At 32.4% G+C, this 17,792-nt stretch overlaps 2 protein-coding genes across 8 annotated transcripts in view; both read right to left on the bottom strand.

Annotated features, from left to right (window-relative positions):
* Positions 1-237, bottom strand: part of LOC108731014 (protein FAM160B1) — a 9,238-nt gene extending 9,001 nt beyond the window's left edge. The window contains exon 1 of the mRNA XM_018461061.1: positions 38-237. Within this exon, the coding sequence (XP_018316563.1) occupies positions 38-148 (111 nt within the window). The 5' untranslated portion in view covers positions 149-237. The remainder of the gene's footprint in view (positions 1-37) is intronic.
* Positions 238-3,527: 3,290 nt separating this feature from the next.
* Hex-A (Hexokinase A) overlaps positions 3,528-17,792 on the bottom strand; it is a 17,741-nt gene continuing 3,476 nt past the window's right edge. For 6 of the 7 annotated variants that reach the window (XM_018460893.1, XM_018460895.1, XM_018460890.1 and 3 more), the window contains 6 exons: positions 6,776-6,938; positions 5,702-6,057; positions 5,380-5,479; positions 4,740-5,094; positions 4,212-4,482; positions 3,528-3,936 (listed from right to left, as the gene is read on the bottom strand). In XM_018460893.1, the coding sequence (XP_018316395.1) occupies positions 3,859-3,936; positions 4,212-4,482; positions 4,740-5,094; positions 5,380-5,479; positions 5,702-6,057; positions 6,776-6,938 (1,323 nt within the window). In that variant the 3' untranslated portion in view covers positions 3,528-3,858. Of the gene's footprint in view, positions 3,937-4,211; positions 4,483-4,739; positions 5,095-5,379; positions 5,480-5,701; positions 6,058-6,775; positions 6,939-10,606; positions 10,910-17,792 lie in introns of those variants that run through there. The other variant, XM_018460894.1, reaches the window with a different exon arrangement.

Here is a 17,792-nt window from a genome sequence, read left to right on the forward strand (position 1 = left end):
CGTCGTCGTCGTCGCCGCCGACTGATTATTTACTCACCACGTCAATGGCATTCTTCAGGGCGATCTGAATGCCGCTGATCATGTTAACTCTCTCACAGGGATACACTCGCGCACAACCCTTATTCTCATCCGCGTACTCGCGAGACATTCCCGCGTAGCGTTGTCCAGTCGCGCCTCATCGTGCGGCGAAACAAATTTTTTCAGCTACAGCCGACAGCGGCCACAGCAGCGGCTCTGCACGGCTTTGCGTTGCGCGACTTTGACCGTTTGACGTGTCCGAGTCCAGGTTGGTCGCCCCCCCCACGATGCCGGACGATCGAAGGTGCACCAACAGGTGGCGACACCAACAGGATCACATGTGCGCCTGTGCGGAAAGTACACCCGGCTGACCCGGCGTCGTAAACCAACGATCAAACGTGCGTGATCCCGTGGTGCGGAATGTCGCGACGGTATGTACCGGTATGTACCGGTATGTACGATTGAACGCGTTGACGGTACTCGTTGCGTTTACATTTTTTCGTAGATAAATCGCAAAATTATACTAAAAATAATAAATCTCACAAAACACACACTCTCTCTTAAATTCTTCAGAATGAAATATCTCATTCTAAAGAATTAAAATTAAACGTCTTGAAAAAAAGTATGTGGTTCAATTTTCAATCTTTAAAAATAAGATTTCACTCTTCACAAAATGAAATTCATTCTGAAAGCTCTGGAGAGTAGGCGATCGAAGAGGGTCATTAGCTCAGTTGTTGCTAAATGTCGCGTGTTGCCAAATGACTGCTTAGCCGACGAAGGTCGTGGGTTCGATTCCTTCGTTTCAGACAACATGCTGAAAGACATAAAGGGCGATATTCTTAATCCGTTCTTTTCCTTCTAAAATCATCTGAAATAATGTCTTAAAACGCTAATACAATCGCCTTCCGATTGGCTTATTAACATTTTAAGACTGTTTACTAATTCTTAAGATAGTTTTAAATATAATAATCGATTATGAACATATCGAATACCATCCAAAGAAGTCTTTTGGAATATGAATGTCTAATGGGCTTTCTACGATAAGCCATTACCTAAGGCTTTATAAGTCTTAGCTGTAAGAAATTGACCAATAAGGCCGGAAAATGATTTAATAGTCGATTCTTATATTTAAGATCATCTTGAGTACAGTTTTAAGATATCGTGAATCAATCCGAGGCTGGTATTCACAGTTTGTTCTCACATTTCAAGATAGTCTCGAGTTCTTAGAGATGTTCTTGGAGTAAGATGCTAATATGGTCCTCTGATTGGTTTGTAGTACCTTAAAACTGTACCTTATAAGGTCTTACACAAGTATATAAGAGCTGAATACTGGCCAAAAAGAGCCATGTTAGCACCTTAAAATATTACTTAAAACAGTCTTAAAATAAGAACGATCTATGAATACCTCGATGAATACCCCGTATAGTCTATTATTCTTCTTATATTCAACCGATCAATTTCTTTAAAGCTTAGCTAACGGGTTAATGTAGAAAGCCTATATAAGATAGGTATTTAAAAGACATCATAAAATGTGTCTTCTAGATAATTTAGACATTGCGAATTGTCTAGGATGGTCCATCTTCTTTAACGAAATGTGAATTCATTATTCGGCGTGATCGAAACCTGAACGTAATGTTTAAGAGAAAAAAATCTTTGCGTTTATGCACACACACACAATTAATTTTTTTGAAACGCAACTTTTTATTTCGCTGTTTTACGCAGTAATTAAATAGCAATGAAAAAAGAAATATCTCTTTATTTGCATGATTATTTATTCTCAACAGCAACGTGTACATAACAACATTAATAACGTTTTACATGTAAAAAAAGTCATCGCTTGGAGAGCGATCATGTATTCGCTCACTCACTCTCGCTGTCACTCGCTTTTCCTCCCTCATCCGCATTTCTGTTTCCAGAAATAATTTTCCAATGACGGCAGTAAAGAGAAATAGTTCTCTTAAAATATCGTTGTACACACATTTTACATTTTATTTCTTATCTTCTTCTTTCCAGAAAAGGAAAATATTTTTCAAATGTCCTCTCTAAAAACTTCTGTTCTCTATGTAATCTTACGGATAATGAAATAATATCTTTTTGCTCGTGTGTGTAGTAGTGCTACTTGTAAATCTATTGATTAATACAATTTTATCTTCGTTAAAACCGAGGATATAAAATTGGAAATATTAAGCAAGAAAATCATTCGCACTTTAATTTGTATCACTTTATTAACTTTTGACTTAATTGTACTCCGGTATGAGACCAACTCACCAACTTAAGTGCTCGCAATCGTCGCAACATGGCGACGGAAAAAAAAACTCGTGAAATTTGTAAGAATTGTGTAATTTTTAAATTTCAGAATTCCCCGAAATGTACACGGTGTTGTCGAAAACAAGCGCACTAAAAAACCAACGAAACTTCGCGAGCCTTATCATTTATCTCCCTATTAGGCCTTATCGCGATAATGATAAGGAGATATACTCGATTAATAAAGCTGATAAAATTCCTCGAATGTTTTATCTTCCATGCAATCGTCAGAGATATCTAATAACTTAATAATATCATATATACAAGGTAACTAAATAAAAGCTGCTAATATAGGATCGAATAAATTCAATTTTTATTTTAAAAAAATAAATTTTTTAATGATATAATTCCAGATTTCCGATATTAAGGTTTCCAATTCTATGTATCGTTCCAGCTAAGCTTGAAGATAAAATCCCATTTAAATTTATTTAAAATTAATTGAAAATAATGTCGCGATCTATTTTGTTTCTTTTTTTCCCTTATGAAGTCCGTAAATATTTTATCTTCAACTACTAATAAACCATAAAGGCAGCTCAAGATATTTTCCTTAAGTAGTAATAGTTTTTAAATTGATGGAAAATTTAAAACGAAAATAATATTCGACGATTTGGGGACATGATGTAATAAAATGAAAGGATTAACTGAAATAGTACTTAAATATCGATGAAAAACTGTGTTTATTCTCTAATCAATCTTTGTTCTGACAATCGCTATGATCTATTTATTCTCAATTTAATTTCTTTACACTCATCAATATTTTTATTAACAATCAACAATTGACACGGCCACTCGATATTTCTTCTTACCGGTTTACTATATCCGGCAATTTTCTCATTTTATTTAAATATATTTAACTCTCTCTCACTAATGTTTCCTCGCAAAGTCGCGAAATTAATCATTTACGCTAACGAGTGGATGTGCGAATCACGCTAAATAGCGATCGTCGTACTGGATCGCCACAGGAAGGATGCTCTTGGTTTTCTGGCAAGAACATTAACTAAGTAGTCACCATCTTCTAATCCGCTAATTGTAAGTTACTGTTTTTTGTGCTCTATGTACAAGAAATATTCATCGCGCAATTTTTTTTGTTTTTTTTTTGGATTCTGTTCATTTCTTTTAAACTGCACTCTCTTACAATTACTCTTTTTACAAATTTTCAAAACAAGGCAGGTAACATGCGTGCTAGAGCATGTCACTTCAATATCTTTCTTTTATCAAAAACGAACTCATAATCTAATTTTCGATACTTGATTACATCTATATGGATCCTTTTTCTAACTGTCTAACTAAACTATCCAGGCTTTGAAGAAGCCTGAAGAATGATTTAAAACGGTCTTAAAAGAAGGAAGAAGACAGCGAGTGTAAAAAGTGCAGCTGAAACGAACAAAAGAAAAAAAGATACCAAATTTCTTTTCCATACTCGATCGCTTTCACTTCCGTTCACTCGTTCACTCTAGTCAGCTCTCTCATACCGTCGTTCGATTTTATATTACACATAATTGAATTGCAGCTAACTCGCTACCGACAACCGCGTCTTCACCGCCTCTGCGACGCCACTGCAGCGACTAGGGCAGCGCCGCGGCCGCTACCATCCTCCGAGAGCATCAAGTCAAACTGTAACAAAGAAGTCAATGAAATCAGGGAATAAAAATTATTCTGTTCGTTATGATATAGTGTTGGGTTTCGCTGTCTCATCCAAAAGAATTTGTTTCTTTGAATAAACGTAATATTTCCATTCATTACATATTCTAATAGCTTTTAAATAAAAATCTTAAGCTTCAATTTTACTTAAATTTTTACTTTGGAAAACGAATGCATTTTTTTTAAGATAATAATCAAAAATATATTCATAATAGTTTCTTCATTTTCCACTCCATTATTATGCTTACCTTGTAGTTTTGAAGTTCGCTGATTTTCGCTGTCATGAGATCGTGGAAGTGTGGGTGGAATCGGTATACCGATCCGTCAATGCCCACTGTGACATTATTCTCCTCTATTTTGTTTAGCAACGCTGCTATTCCCGCGCTCACCAGATGCGCAGCTCTCCTCGACACCACCGAGCACACATATCTCACATTCTCACAATCTTGATCACTCACATTCCGCATTCCTAGCTCGGCTAATACATCCCGGCAATTTGTATATCTACCTTTAGGATCGCTAAAAACACGCAAATATATTTTTAGTTAACTCCTGGATTTTTCATAGCTTAATCCTTAATTAGTCACATGGAACGAATAATTTTAGTCCATATTTCATAATCCTTAATCATCGATAAGTAATGCTTTCAATTAATTTTTCTAGATAAAGCAAAGATTAGAGAGAGATCTCCATCCAATGTAAGCCAATTTAGCGCTTGTGGTAAATCTGAAGAAATCTTTAATTATAATATGCAATTAATATCAATTGACACTTACTTTTCGATCTCCGAGACGTATTTCGTGAAAAATTTGCCGCGTTTTCTGAGATCATTGGGACATTTGCCACCAAAGAGAAGGCCGGCGTTCACCAACTTCTCAAGAACCAGCCTCGTTAGTTCACCCATATACATGCCCGAGATCATTTTCTCAAACAGCTGCTTATTGGGATTGATAGAATTTTCATCTATGGCACGATCAAATTCGGTTATCACAAAATCTAGCACACCTTGTTCGCCAAATGCGCCCCATTCTGTGTTTATGAGCATATCAGGCTTGCCTGGGCTATAGTTGCCTGGAATCGCACATTGTACGTTTTTTGTTTTTTCGACGTAGCAGGCGTTGCTTCCAGTACCTGTAATTGTAATACTTTATGCATTCAAATTTATAAAGATAAAATTTATATTTTATAATAATTTTATTTGAGAATAGTGATAAAACTTATAATATATTTACTAAGAATTTAATTTTGTTCGGCAATGTTACCTTTTTTTATTACGTGGTTTAACATTTAAGTTTGCAAATTTATTCGAGTTCAAATTTATTTTTAAATATAAATTAATTTAATGATATTTATACATTACGGTAATCTATTATAACAAAATTCGTTTTAGTTAAAAAATTAATGTTATGTACGTACCGACGATTAAACCGATTCGACAATTTCGATTTTTCCAAGCACATGACATTAAAGTGCCGGTGGTGTCGTTTAAGATCGCACATACATCGATTTTAACGTCCTATGGGAAATATAAGATAATTATATTCATATCTTTTTTTTTTAAATTAAGTTTTTATAACATTTTTGTAGAACATGAATATTAACTTTCAAACTCTTATAATGATTAATAAAATAACAAACAAATTAGATTGAAAAATTTAACGTATACTCTTTATTACATACAGATATATGTATCTGGATATAAAATAAAATATCTCATTCATACGCAACTCGCACTTACTTTTCTTCTACTAATTGCGTCTTCGAGAAGGGCAACGACATCTTCACCGATTACGCCGCTACAATTGAAGCCCTTGGTCCACCTCACCAGGTGGCCTTCCGTCAATCCGTATTGAGACAGGGGAAAACTGAAGGTGAAGCCTAATGGTAGTACCTCGTTCTGCAAGTTCAGGTCCTTTACGAATAACGCCAAACACTGAGCAATGTGATCGAACAGCTGAGTACCGGTTCCCAGCATCAAACTCTGGGGTATCGCGTAGATCTTGCTTTTCATATCGAAATTCTGACGGTCCAATGTGATTATCAACACTCTAAAATTCGTACCGCCCAGATCCAACGCCAGGAAGTTGCCCTTTTCTGTAAAGAAAAAAAAAAAAAAAAAAAAAAAAATGGAATTAACTGCAACTTTCTTTCAAGATCTAAGCAATTTTTATTTAATTCCTTCTTATTGATATTTTATATAGCATCGTTTTTCTATAAATAAAGCTTTTCTATTTTCCCACGTTTCAATACATCTAAATGAATCTTAAATTAATCTTCTGAATTTATATCTTTATGAATTTAAGGATAGAGAAACAACGCATGGTTTAATGACTTGTATCTTTCTATAATCTGTTTCTTTTTCTTTAGCATATAATTTCTTCAAGCTTATAAAAATATCCTAAAAATCTACATAGATGTCAATAATCATAAACGAATCTTACTAAAATATAATTATATGCGTGTTTGATGAATTTTTACATTCGATTTTAACATCAAGCTTTCGGACAACACTTACTGCGTCTTAGAGGCCTGTAACTCTTTACGATTTAATTGTAACGTTACACACAGTGCGCAAGTTTTGTATATAGTAAAAAAAGCTGCGCAACAATACTGCAACACTTCTTTTCGTCTTTTTATACATGAATTCCATATAAATATGAAACTGTTGTAAAATTCTTCTTTAATATGATTGGTGTATACATTTGGATTATTTTAGATCCAATGAGAAATTAAGGACAAGACCAACCGTATTAAAATTTTACAATTGCGAAGCTGCTTTCTATGCTGAACGCAGCCATGCTTTCTTATTTACCTGTGCCATTCGGCAGATCTTGCACATAGGTGGTGAAGCATTTGACGATCGCGTCGTCGTGAGTTTCCCTCGACAGACCCTTGTCGATCTCGTCGGTGAGCTTCTGCATGACCAGCCGGAGCTGGTCATCTGATAGGACGAGATCCTTGCAGGCATCTCGTATCTACGGACAGAAAAACGAACGATGAGACTCGTTATCGATCCGCATGGCGGTGTTGTGTCATTGGGTGACCTTGAATCGTCCTTAGGCATCACGCGCACCACGCAACGCGACCGCTGAACACGGGCATTGCATAACGTTCTCGCTCTCACTGATGCGCATATAACGTCGAGAGATTTCGAACGCGAGACGATCGATCCTCTCGCTATTGATTTCTGACCTCCGACGTCATACCCGTGAGAAATTCAGCACAGAAATACAGACAAAATTGTACTTCCTAGGCTGCGTTCCGAAATATCACCCGAGTACTCCCGTGTATCGTTTTATCCTTATTATACACTCAATGTTAAACAAGGATACGATGATACACGAGGAGACATCCGAGAAATGATGTTTCCGAACACGCAGCCCTATATGAATTCCAAGCGAAATTTCAAGTTTTCCTCGTCGAGTTTTCCTTGTTGTTGGTTTTTTTTTTTTTTTTTTTTTTTAAATCACATACTTATTAAACTACGTGTTAACTCTTTATAGGAAAAAAGATGATTCTTCAGTCCTTCAGAACAGAAAAAAATTTTCTATATACCTTTATATGTTAAAAAATTTTTGTCAATAATATGACGTTTCTTTATAAACCTTCGGTTTTTTTAAGGTTTCAAGTCTTAACGTTCGAAGCGATAAAAAGAAAAAGAATAAAACTTGATCTTGAGTGGAAAGTTTTAATGTAACGCAGCTAATATAAACAGATTCTGCAAACACGAAAGCATATGCATTTAGGCATATAAGCCTTAAAGCAGACATAAAAAAAATAAATAGAAAGATAAAGATGAAAGTAACGTTTACACAGATTTAATAATATCAATTTAATTATAATTCAGTATACCTGTTTGACAGTTAGTAAAAATAGAAAATATTTTCAATTAAATGGAAGCAGGATAGTTGAAACGATAAAAGATATCATATTTCCCGCCAATTTGGTACGTTCTTTCTCCCACCGAGAGCGTAATGAAACATCGATTTGTGACGTCACTGACACACCCGCCTGCTAACCAATAGAATCCATCATGAATGAACAATAGTAAAGTATACACGCAGCGTATGCAAAAGTACATGGGTTAATGCACGTGACAGAAAGTATCACAAATTTGGATTCATAATTTTTTCATCTTAATTTATAACGATATACTATATATGTATCATAGATTTCGAACAGAAATAAAATCTATAATTCCAAAACTAATGTATAAATTGTTTGACAATTTGTAATAAATAGAAATATAAATATGTATGAATATATATTTATAAATTTTATAATAATAAATAATATATACATATATCTGTTACACAATTTTATTAATTTATAGATATATATTTACATATATTTGTAAATTAATTAAGAAAGTATATCGTATATTAGACATACTTATGTATTATCCATTTATTATTATAAAATTTGATTACATAGCATGAAATTAAGTACAGCCTGTCGACACATTTTAAAGTACACCGCGTGTCTCAACGATATCCAACGGTAATAATGGCATCTGCGTTCAACGGTCAAACAGAGATTTCTCTCGATAATACTTATTTATGTTTTCTCATTTACATTTGTGGTCTCGTTTACGTAGCTAATTGCATGATTCAACTGCTTTCAAAGCTGCTCGCAAAAAAACGAAGAAAACAAATGAACCGCGCTTTGCGAACTGCCTCGTGACTGCGAACTCGTCGTCGGACACTATACTAACACACGTAGCTACACATTAATCCTTAACTGCATTCCATTTCTTATCTTCCCGCTAATCTAACCTAATTCTATCATCCACTTTCCACTTCATAATCTACGTATTATGTAATTAACTTATTAATTTATGTATTTATACCGCGTTGTGTGTTAATTAAAGAAAAAAGCAAATGTCAGTTAATTTTTATTTTTAGCATCACCTTTCAAGTAAGTTATACGCTATCTAGTTTAATTAGATCATTTGCCGGATAATTTATGCGTAATATCAAATTATTATCTTCATTCTTCCCATTAATAGAACTCTATTTATTGCGTTTTATTGCAGCGGCAGTAGCAACGCACTAAATTTGGTCTATTTCCTTTATTATTCGTAAACGTTACAGTATAACATTCAAAATGACGATTCTCAACGAATATGATTAAACGATTCCGTTATTACGCTGTTGACATCGTCAACATTGTTGACATTTACTTAGGAGAGAGATGAGCGTTTCTTACGCGAGATCAATTCCATCACACAGCATCCCTTTGCGCGCATGTGATTATAACTGCCATTTAATAAACTTTCATTTTCTTGAAACTTTTATTATTTCTTATATTTATTTTTTTTTTTTTACATTTTTACGATTATTTCTGCTTTTGGAGAAGATTATCAAGTACAATAAAATGATTGCATTACAATCTTTCAAAAAAAAAAGAAATGGAAAAAATTCTCAAGTTATATTCTTCTAACATTGCGGAGCTCAATTGATGTTACTCAACTTTTAATTGTCCCAATTAAGTTTCATTCTTGGTTTTATTTCTCTAATTATTTATGATCGGAAATATTTGTTTATTTGACTTTTTTCAAAATATAAGAAAGAGTTTAGCTCTAAAAAGTCTTTATAAAATTTTTCTATAAAATTTTTCAACAATAAAATTATAAAATTATATTATCATCGATTATCGTTAGATCTCTCATATATATATATATATATATAATTTGAATTTTTTATAACTTGTCTTATTTTTTTTAGAATTTATACTCCATCAAGTTTTTTTTCTCTATATTGCATTTTTTTTATTTTTAATTCAATATTTATCAATCTTATTTTTTTTATCTATTCGCTTATCTTGTTTATATTAATATCGTTTGTAACACTTTATAAATCGTGCAGTCAAAATTAAAATGAAAAAGGAAATCGATTTATTGATCACACAGATATTCCTTTTATCCTGTTTCCGTAAATTTTCGATGACTTTGAATATTCATTCTACTTAATATTCAAATACTTGTAATAATTTTATGCACTTTGTTATCACTTTTAATTGCAATTTCTTTGACATAAAATCGAGAATTATTTTATTATTAATCCATCACTGTATTTCAAATTAAAAAAATTTTTTTCCCTTAACTTTTTTTAATTTTTTGGATCCCATTATTCAGGTCCAATAACCTATTTTTCTAATCTATCTTTTGAGCTCTTGCCTCTTACACTTTTGATAACGTAATAATTAAGAAATTATATAGTCTTTAAATAATCATAAACATCGCCTCTTCCTCTTTTTCTCTCTTTTCGCCATCTTTTAATGTTCTCTCCGACCTTGCTTTCTAACCTTGGCTTCAATTTTACAGTCAATCTTTCAAGCGTGTTCTCTACACATCTCTCTCTCTCTCTCCCCACCCCCCCTCCTAATCTTCTCTCAATATATTCCAAATGTAGGCAACTCGAAGAAATGCATGATAAAGATCGATTTTTAAACTAGTCTCATTTAAATGTTATGGAAATTGTAGGAATATATTAAATAAATACCGAGCTTTACCGAGCTTTCCTCAAACGTCTTCTAATCCAAGTGTACACGATGTCACACAAACAAACATACGCAGAGACACGGATGCACATTTTGCTCTTTAAGCTTCTTCTAATCATTCACTGTTCGACCACTCGCTCACCTCCTGTTTGATCAAGTCACTGCATAACGTGGACGTCTTCATGGCCCTCCCAACCTCGCACTCGGTAGTGGAGCCCTCGAGCAGCTTCGTGGTTGCTGATATGAACGACCAACGATAGGAGAAAAAACGTAAATCGAACGCGCGTCGATCTTTTTCCTTCTATATTCGACCTCGTCGCGATGTTGGCTTAGAGGCTAGCTTAGCTCGACTAAGGAAATGGAATTTTTGATTCCTGATAAATATATGAATTACACGAGCTGTCTCTATGAACTTTGTATCGCGACTGGCTAGAATGACGGCGCCTGTCCGTCCGTTCCCCGCAAGAGCGATTCTGATAGAGGGAATGGAACTTGTGTTCATAGTGGGGCAAAAGGAGGCCATGGAGGAGGTAGTGGTACCAGTGATGACCCGTTTTCTCATTTCTCCCCGTGAATTTATCAACAATTATTGCAAAGGATCTGTCCTTTTTTTTCTACGAAGAAATTTAACAGAATATTATTCTATTTTATTGGGTCATTAGGTAAAATGTAAAAAGTAGAACTTTAAAAGATCCAATTTTATCTAGTACCCTATAAGTACATTGGTAAAATTCCTGCTTGATTTTTATCTTCTGATTTTTACTCTTTCGTTATATAATATTATTTTTTTCAATTTCAGTTATCTTCAGATGTTATTTCATTTTAGTTTTATTTACATTACTTTTAAGTACTTTATGAGAGACTGTACGAGTACTGTGTGTAAACATGAATAACAGTTGTGTGATTAATATGATTAATGAGTTAACCAAGGTAAACAACCACATGTGCTTAAAGATCCATTCGTTGATTGCCATCGAAATTTTTTGTGCATAAATTTTTTTGAAATTATTTATTAATTTTATTGTAAGAGAAAGCTGTTTATACATATAGTATATAAACATTGGAATTAAAATCGAAATAAAGATATACCTTTTAAATTACATTGAACTTTTAAATTGATTAATTATGAATAAATAATTCCCTTTTTTAACGCATTAATTTAATTAAACAATTTATTTTAATTATATATAAATTAAATAAAAAATTTTTAATAGTAAATTAAAAATTTTGTAATAAATAGAATATATGTAAAAATATTTAATTATAAATTATAATATTTAAAATATATTTGAATCAATCAGATTTGATTGCGTTGAAAGTCCGACAACCATATCGGCACGCAATTATATATATTAATAATTTCTGAAAAATTAATTCATTTAAATGAATTTACAATAGTTGAACATCTTAACGCTCTTATGGCGCTTCTTAATTTTAAGTATTGTAGTTAACATTAGCGGTCTTTCAATCTTATTATTATTTATTGTAAAATATATTCCTTTTTATTTGTATTTTTCAAATTGCATGAAGACTTTTGTCAACATCGCAAAAAATAGAGGTCGCTCAGTTTCTAATGTAATAAGCCGGCACTGCGGCAAATCAGTTAGTGGTGGAAGAGTGAGTGGGGTGGCAATGGCAGCAGAGAAAGAAGGGTGACTTTCCCCTCGCATGCATTCGATGTTAAGGTGGAGGCTCGTCCTCAAGGGCAAATGGATCAAAGCTTTTCTGAAATGGGTATTTCCCGTATTATTTTCTAAATTGATTGACCAACCGATACTCAATTACATATAATTTCATTGATTAGTTAAACATATGATAAAGAATATATTATTTCCATCTCTTGAGTCGCCTTAAATTTTTTGTACTTTATGAATGATTTTATGAATCATTCATGTGGAAAGTGATTTTAACGATTTTGAAAATTGTATTATTAATTTTATCATTGATTGTATAAGTCGCGGCGAAATAAATGGAAGTAACTTAATATTTTTAATTCAGATAGAAAAATCATTAAAATTGAATATTATTTGTTGGTATACATATATATATACAAATCGATCTAAAATTTATTTCTACAGCAATTTTAAAGCAGTCATTATATAAAAGTTCTGTTAATTTGAATCAGTCTGTATTATACTTATGAGTGAAAAAATATTGGATAAATTCGGGTTAATATCATCAGATGACAGACCTATATTGATCATAACTTTAATTAATATTAAAGAATTTTTTTTTTTTTATCAAAATTGAGAAAGAGATTATATTATGATGAAATTCATTGCTCTCCAGACGGATCTTTTAAAGGATGACGCAACGTTCCAGTGAGTTGAAACATGTGGGAGCGAAAGTCGGATCGCGATTGGTCGACCCCGGGGGCTCGCCCGTTCAATCCCTCGCTGGTGACGTCACCAAGTCTCTCCTTTCAGAGACGAAAATATATACTGCTACCTACTACTACGCAAGCTATCTCGTTCTTTTCATCTATTTTATTTTGAATATAATATATTTGAATTTCTTTTAGAGAATTAATTTCTTTTTTTTCTTCAGTATGTGTCAATTCTTGTTAACTTGATGATTCTATTTTTTTATATGATCTTTCTCAGCTCCGTATTTTTAACGGCGTAAGAAGTTATACGTAATATAAACATATATTAGGTAATAAATGATAAAATTACATATAATATCAATATGATAAATATAATAAATATTTAGCTTTATTTTGTAATTTTTAATTTAGAATTTTTTTAATTCTGGCGATCATACATAACAAGAATCATATGATTCAATCTTTAGAAATCTACGTGTTGCAATTTACGCGTAGCAGCGTCGTTATCTGTGATTCTGCGAAAGAGATTACTTTATACTAAGGTATTAAACTTCCTAAGCTAATGTGTCTCTTTTGTCAATAAACACAAGCCGGATGACGGGCACGATCGATAAGATAGCGTCTACTTAGTTGCCAGTTATCGATGCAATTTAGTTTCGACATTTTTCATATGCTTATCTAATTATAGAGAAGCACACATTGAACAAAGAATAAATACAATAAAAGGACAATGTTTTATGCATATAAATGTAATGAATATGTATTTATAGGAAGGAAAACTGTAATCGAATGATTTTATTTCTATAATCGTAAGTATATAATTTGTATTCATTATTCGTTTTTCAATTCGTTTTTTTTTTTCAAGAAAAAATTTGTTTAATGCTAATTCTCTCTCTCTCTCTCTCTCTCTCTCTCTCTCCATTTTATAAAATTTTATATAAACCTGTGTTTAAATGATGAAGAAAATAAATTCTCTCGCTATGCTTTTTATTATTTGTTAAATCATCCTATTCTGATAGTTATTTCCTTCCTGAGTTATCTCTAATTATCTTGCGATATCTTTTCCTAGTTCTTGATGACAATTTTCTTTCTAACAGGAATAATGCTTTGCGCATTGTGAGTATGATGCGTTGTGTATATTTGCATTATCGCGAGAAAAGCAATGAACCATTCGAATAGAAAGTAAACGATATTTTTTATGTCGCAATAATGACGTAAGTTTGCACCACGCGAATAAGATTTATTGTATATATTTTGTTTCTTTTTTACCAATTATACATTACAACATTTGTAAATTTCAAAAAGATTGGAGAGAACGATTCTTGTTAAAAAAAATCCAGTTTTGTCTATAGATACTGAATGAGATCCGGTTCTTTTTAATGAACTTATGGCATTTCTGACGTTGATAACCCTGTCCGAGTAATTCAATCAGTCTTATCGATTACTCGAATCTGCTCAATAAACTAAACAACGATATAAACATATATATATTCCCGATTATATCGTCTATCCGGTGGATTGTCTGTCTCGACGGATTTTCGTAAAAGCCTTTTGATAAAAGCCGCGAACGTTGTATATACGTGTAAACTTTGTGCATAAAATTCTCTTGTTTTTCCTTCTGCATTAATTATTTATCAACGACGATTAAAGTCCGTGTGTTTCGACAAGATTGTCTTTACAGGCCTCCGATATTTCGTTAGGGTTATCATTCTCTGACGATACGTTCTCTGATTACGCAAACATAATGCAGTCGCTTTTGTAATGTAGAAAAGCAATGATTGGTAAAAATCTTCGATATTTTTGTCGCGAAAATATGTTTCTAAATTGAGCGAAGAAACTGCGGTTAATGTTCGATGTGTTCCTTCCCCTTCTCTCCGGTATTGTACATAGCAGAAAACGTGCTGAAAAGATATCCAGTAGTTCTGGCATATATTTTTAAGCACCTTTCTTTCTTTTTATCTCTTTCTTTCTCCCTCTTTTTGCTGGAAAAGAATGCGTCCACATGCGCACTTCGAGCTTGTGTGCATGATTTTGTACATATGCGCGCCTTTAAAATCGAGAAGTTTTAAATTTTTAATCTAAAAAAAAAGTTTGTTCCAAACTGTAAGAATTCATTTAAAAGCCCGCCGGCATTTTCTTCTAAAAGTTAAAAAAAAATCTTTTTTCGCATGTTTTTATATCATATCTTACTTTAAAATCATAAAGAGGAATGTTGTACGAATTTCCTAATTTTTTTCACATTTTCTCGAATTTATTGTTGACTTGAAAAATTGCGAATTTTTCACGAAAAATAAAACGAAAGGTTTTTTTTGCACAAAAATTATATCGCTTTAACACGCAATACCTGGTTATCGCGAAACATTTGTGCGAATGTGTACTGTAAAACTTTTGAAACAAACATTTTGTATGCAATGACCTAGTACTTTAGATAACAGCTTCGCCAAGTTACTTAGCCTTGTAGTTGAGTGCGTCGTACCTAATGCGACAAGAATAGGTTTTATAATTGTACATAATCGAAGTGAAGTAAGTGGAGACAGATAGAGAATTCAGTGAACGTTTCGAACGTCACGTGAAACAGGATCGTCACGATGTTACATAACATGCACGTTGCTGTTACAATCATTACTTCTATAATGTGCGATGCACAGTAATATAATACGTGCGACATACGGCGACCAATGGTCGATGCAGCTAATAGCAACGTGAATAGCAAACTGAAGTGTCTACATCTATTAACTACGTCAACGCATGATTTAATGTTTTACGCAATTTTTTGCGTTCGCAAATGAGAAAGGAGATAGCAGAAAAAATAAAGCATGCGTCACGTGTCACGCGAAAGATCTTGAAGATTTCTAATCAATTCGAACAAAACACTGAAAATATAAGATTACTAATTTACAATTCCCTCATCGATGCAATAGGACGCTTAAATGAATCGATCTTTGAATTATTCTAACTTACAAAGAGCTTATCTTCAGCAATAAACAATTGAGAGAAATTGAGAAAGAAAATAGAAGGTAAGAAGAAAAAAAAGCAGCCCTTAAAAGATCGTTTGTATTCGAGGAAAAAAAGAAAAAATAAGCAATATGGAGAAAAAACACGAATATGAAAAAACACGAATATGAAAGTGAAAAAATACAATATAAAAAATTATTTGGTTAAAAAAAATTTTAATCAAATAATTTCTGTCATATCTGATTGATTGATAATATAATTGATTGATGAGTAATTTTTTATAATAAATAATTTATGATTTTTAATAAATAATTCATCATTTATTTTTATGAAATTTTTCGCTTTTCCACGTAAAACACATAATTAAAATACATAAATAATAAAAATATAAATTAGAAATAAAAAGTGCTACACTATACATCTACCATTTATGCAAGAAGAAAAAAGTAGAGGTACTTAATTTTTAAAAAAATTCTTGAATCTTGGAAACGTTTCCGAAAACCATAAGACTTTTTCTGAAACGTGGAGAGAGAAAAGTGCAATAGTGTTACAATGTGACAAACCGAGAAATCTTTTTCACTGTAAGATCCTCTTTGATGAACGGAATGAGATAACGCGTTCATAACGCGTTATTAATATTCAACGTTGATGACGTCACACGATGTACGTCAAACGCGTTATTATTATTTAGCAACGTGTTAACTACTCATCAATAACGTATTTCGATTAAAAGTTTCGCGTTGCATTAAATATTATACGTAAACAATACGAAACATGTTTCGTATTCACTAATCCAATTCCAGTGGTATGCATTTATCGAAAGGTGTTCGATGACAAAAACAGGAGGGAAGGAAGAATAGCTTACTCGCACAGTTCCTCTTTTGCTAACAGCATACATTTTTTCCTAATGAGTCACTGTCATATATCGTGTTTCTCGAAAAACAAGAATTTAGATATCTTTAATCTTAATTAGGGTTTCAAATTCCGGCATTGGGTCGTTGCGTTTGAAATATTTTTACAAAGTATAATATAATATATGTATATGGTCCGGGAGGCAGTGAACATTTTTTAATGTCATTTAATTAAAAAGCTCAAATTTTGCATACCAGTTGACAACTGTATGAAATACAGTGAATGCAAAATAAACCCTGTCTACCGCAGGTAGGCGTCCGATCAAAGTCGTCAAAAAAAACCAATGCACTGACGTCATATGATTAAAGCTGAAATTTGGTACAATGATAGTTTACTTCCTGAACAATAACAAACAAGTTGTCTGCCAGCCCTGTAACGGTTCTAACGCCTCGGCTGACAAAAAATGTAAAGGCAATAAATCAAAATAACACTGTACTCTGCTCCATCGCAAAATTCAAATTAAATGGCATATTCTCTCGAAATTATTTGAAATAAAAAAATAGTATATATATTAAGATGCATTTTGTAGAATAGTATCTTGTTATTACGAAAGGATAAATATTATTATAATATACTTGATATTAAATTGATATTGAATCGATGAACCGCTAAAGTTTTAAAATATTGCATCAGCACTTAGTACCAACATATAATAAGTTTGACTAATAGGACCGACAAGTTAAGACTAATAGGTAGATTAATAGGAATAATAAGTTAAGACTAATAGGACCGATTTCAATAGGATGGATTCAGTACATCATTTTAAAATACCGATTCTCATTTCATCTCTGTATAAATTACTATACTTTGGTATTTATATCAAGTAATAAAATTCAAAGATCTTAGAAAAAATTAAAATCGCATTAAATTAAAATAATTCAATAGCTTTTTATGTTATCAAAATGAGAAGACATTTTAATATTTATTTTTTTTTACATGACTCTTCTAAATGGAAAAGTTATTAAAAGGAAACAGACTGTCACAACGTATAAAAATATAGAATCTTGTGAATAATGTGAATCTCTCTTGATTTGTTATGACTTTATAAAAATTTGAAAAATCGCAAACATTTATGATAAATGAAAATATATATTTAGGAAGAAGAGAGAGAGAGAGAGAGAGAGAGAGAGAGAGA

The sequence above is a fragment of the Mycetomoellerius zeteki genome, unplaced genomic scaffold, assembly GCF_001594055.1.
Source record: "Mycetomoellerius zeteki isolate Tzet28-1 unplaced genomic scaffold, Tzet1.0 scaffold98, whole genome shotgun sequence".
Lineage (NCBI taxonomy): Eukaryota > Metazoa > Arthropoda > Insecta > Hymenoptera > Formicidae > Mycetomoellerius > Mycetomoellerius zeteki.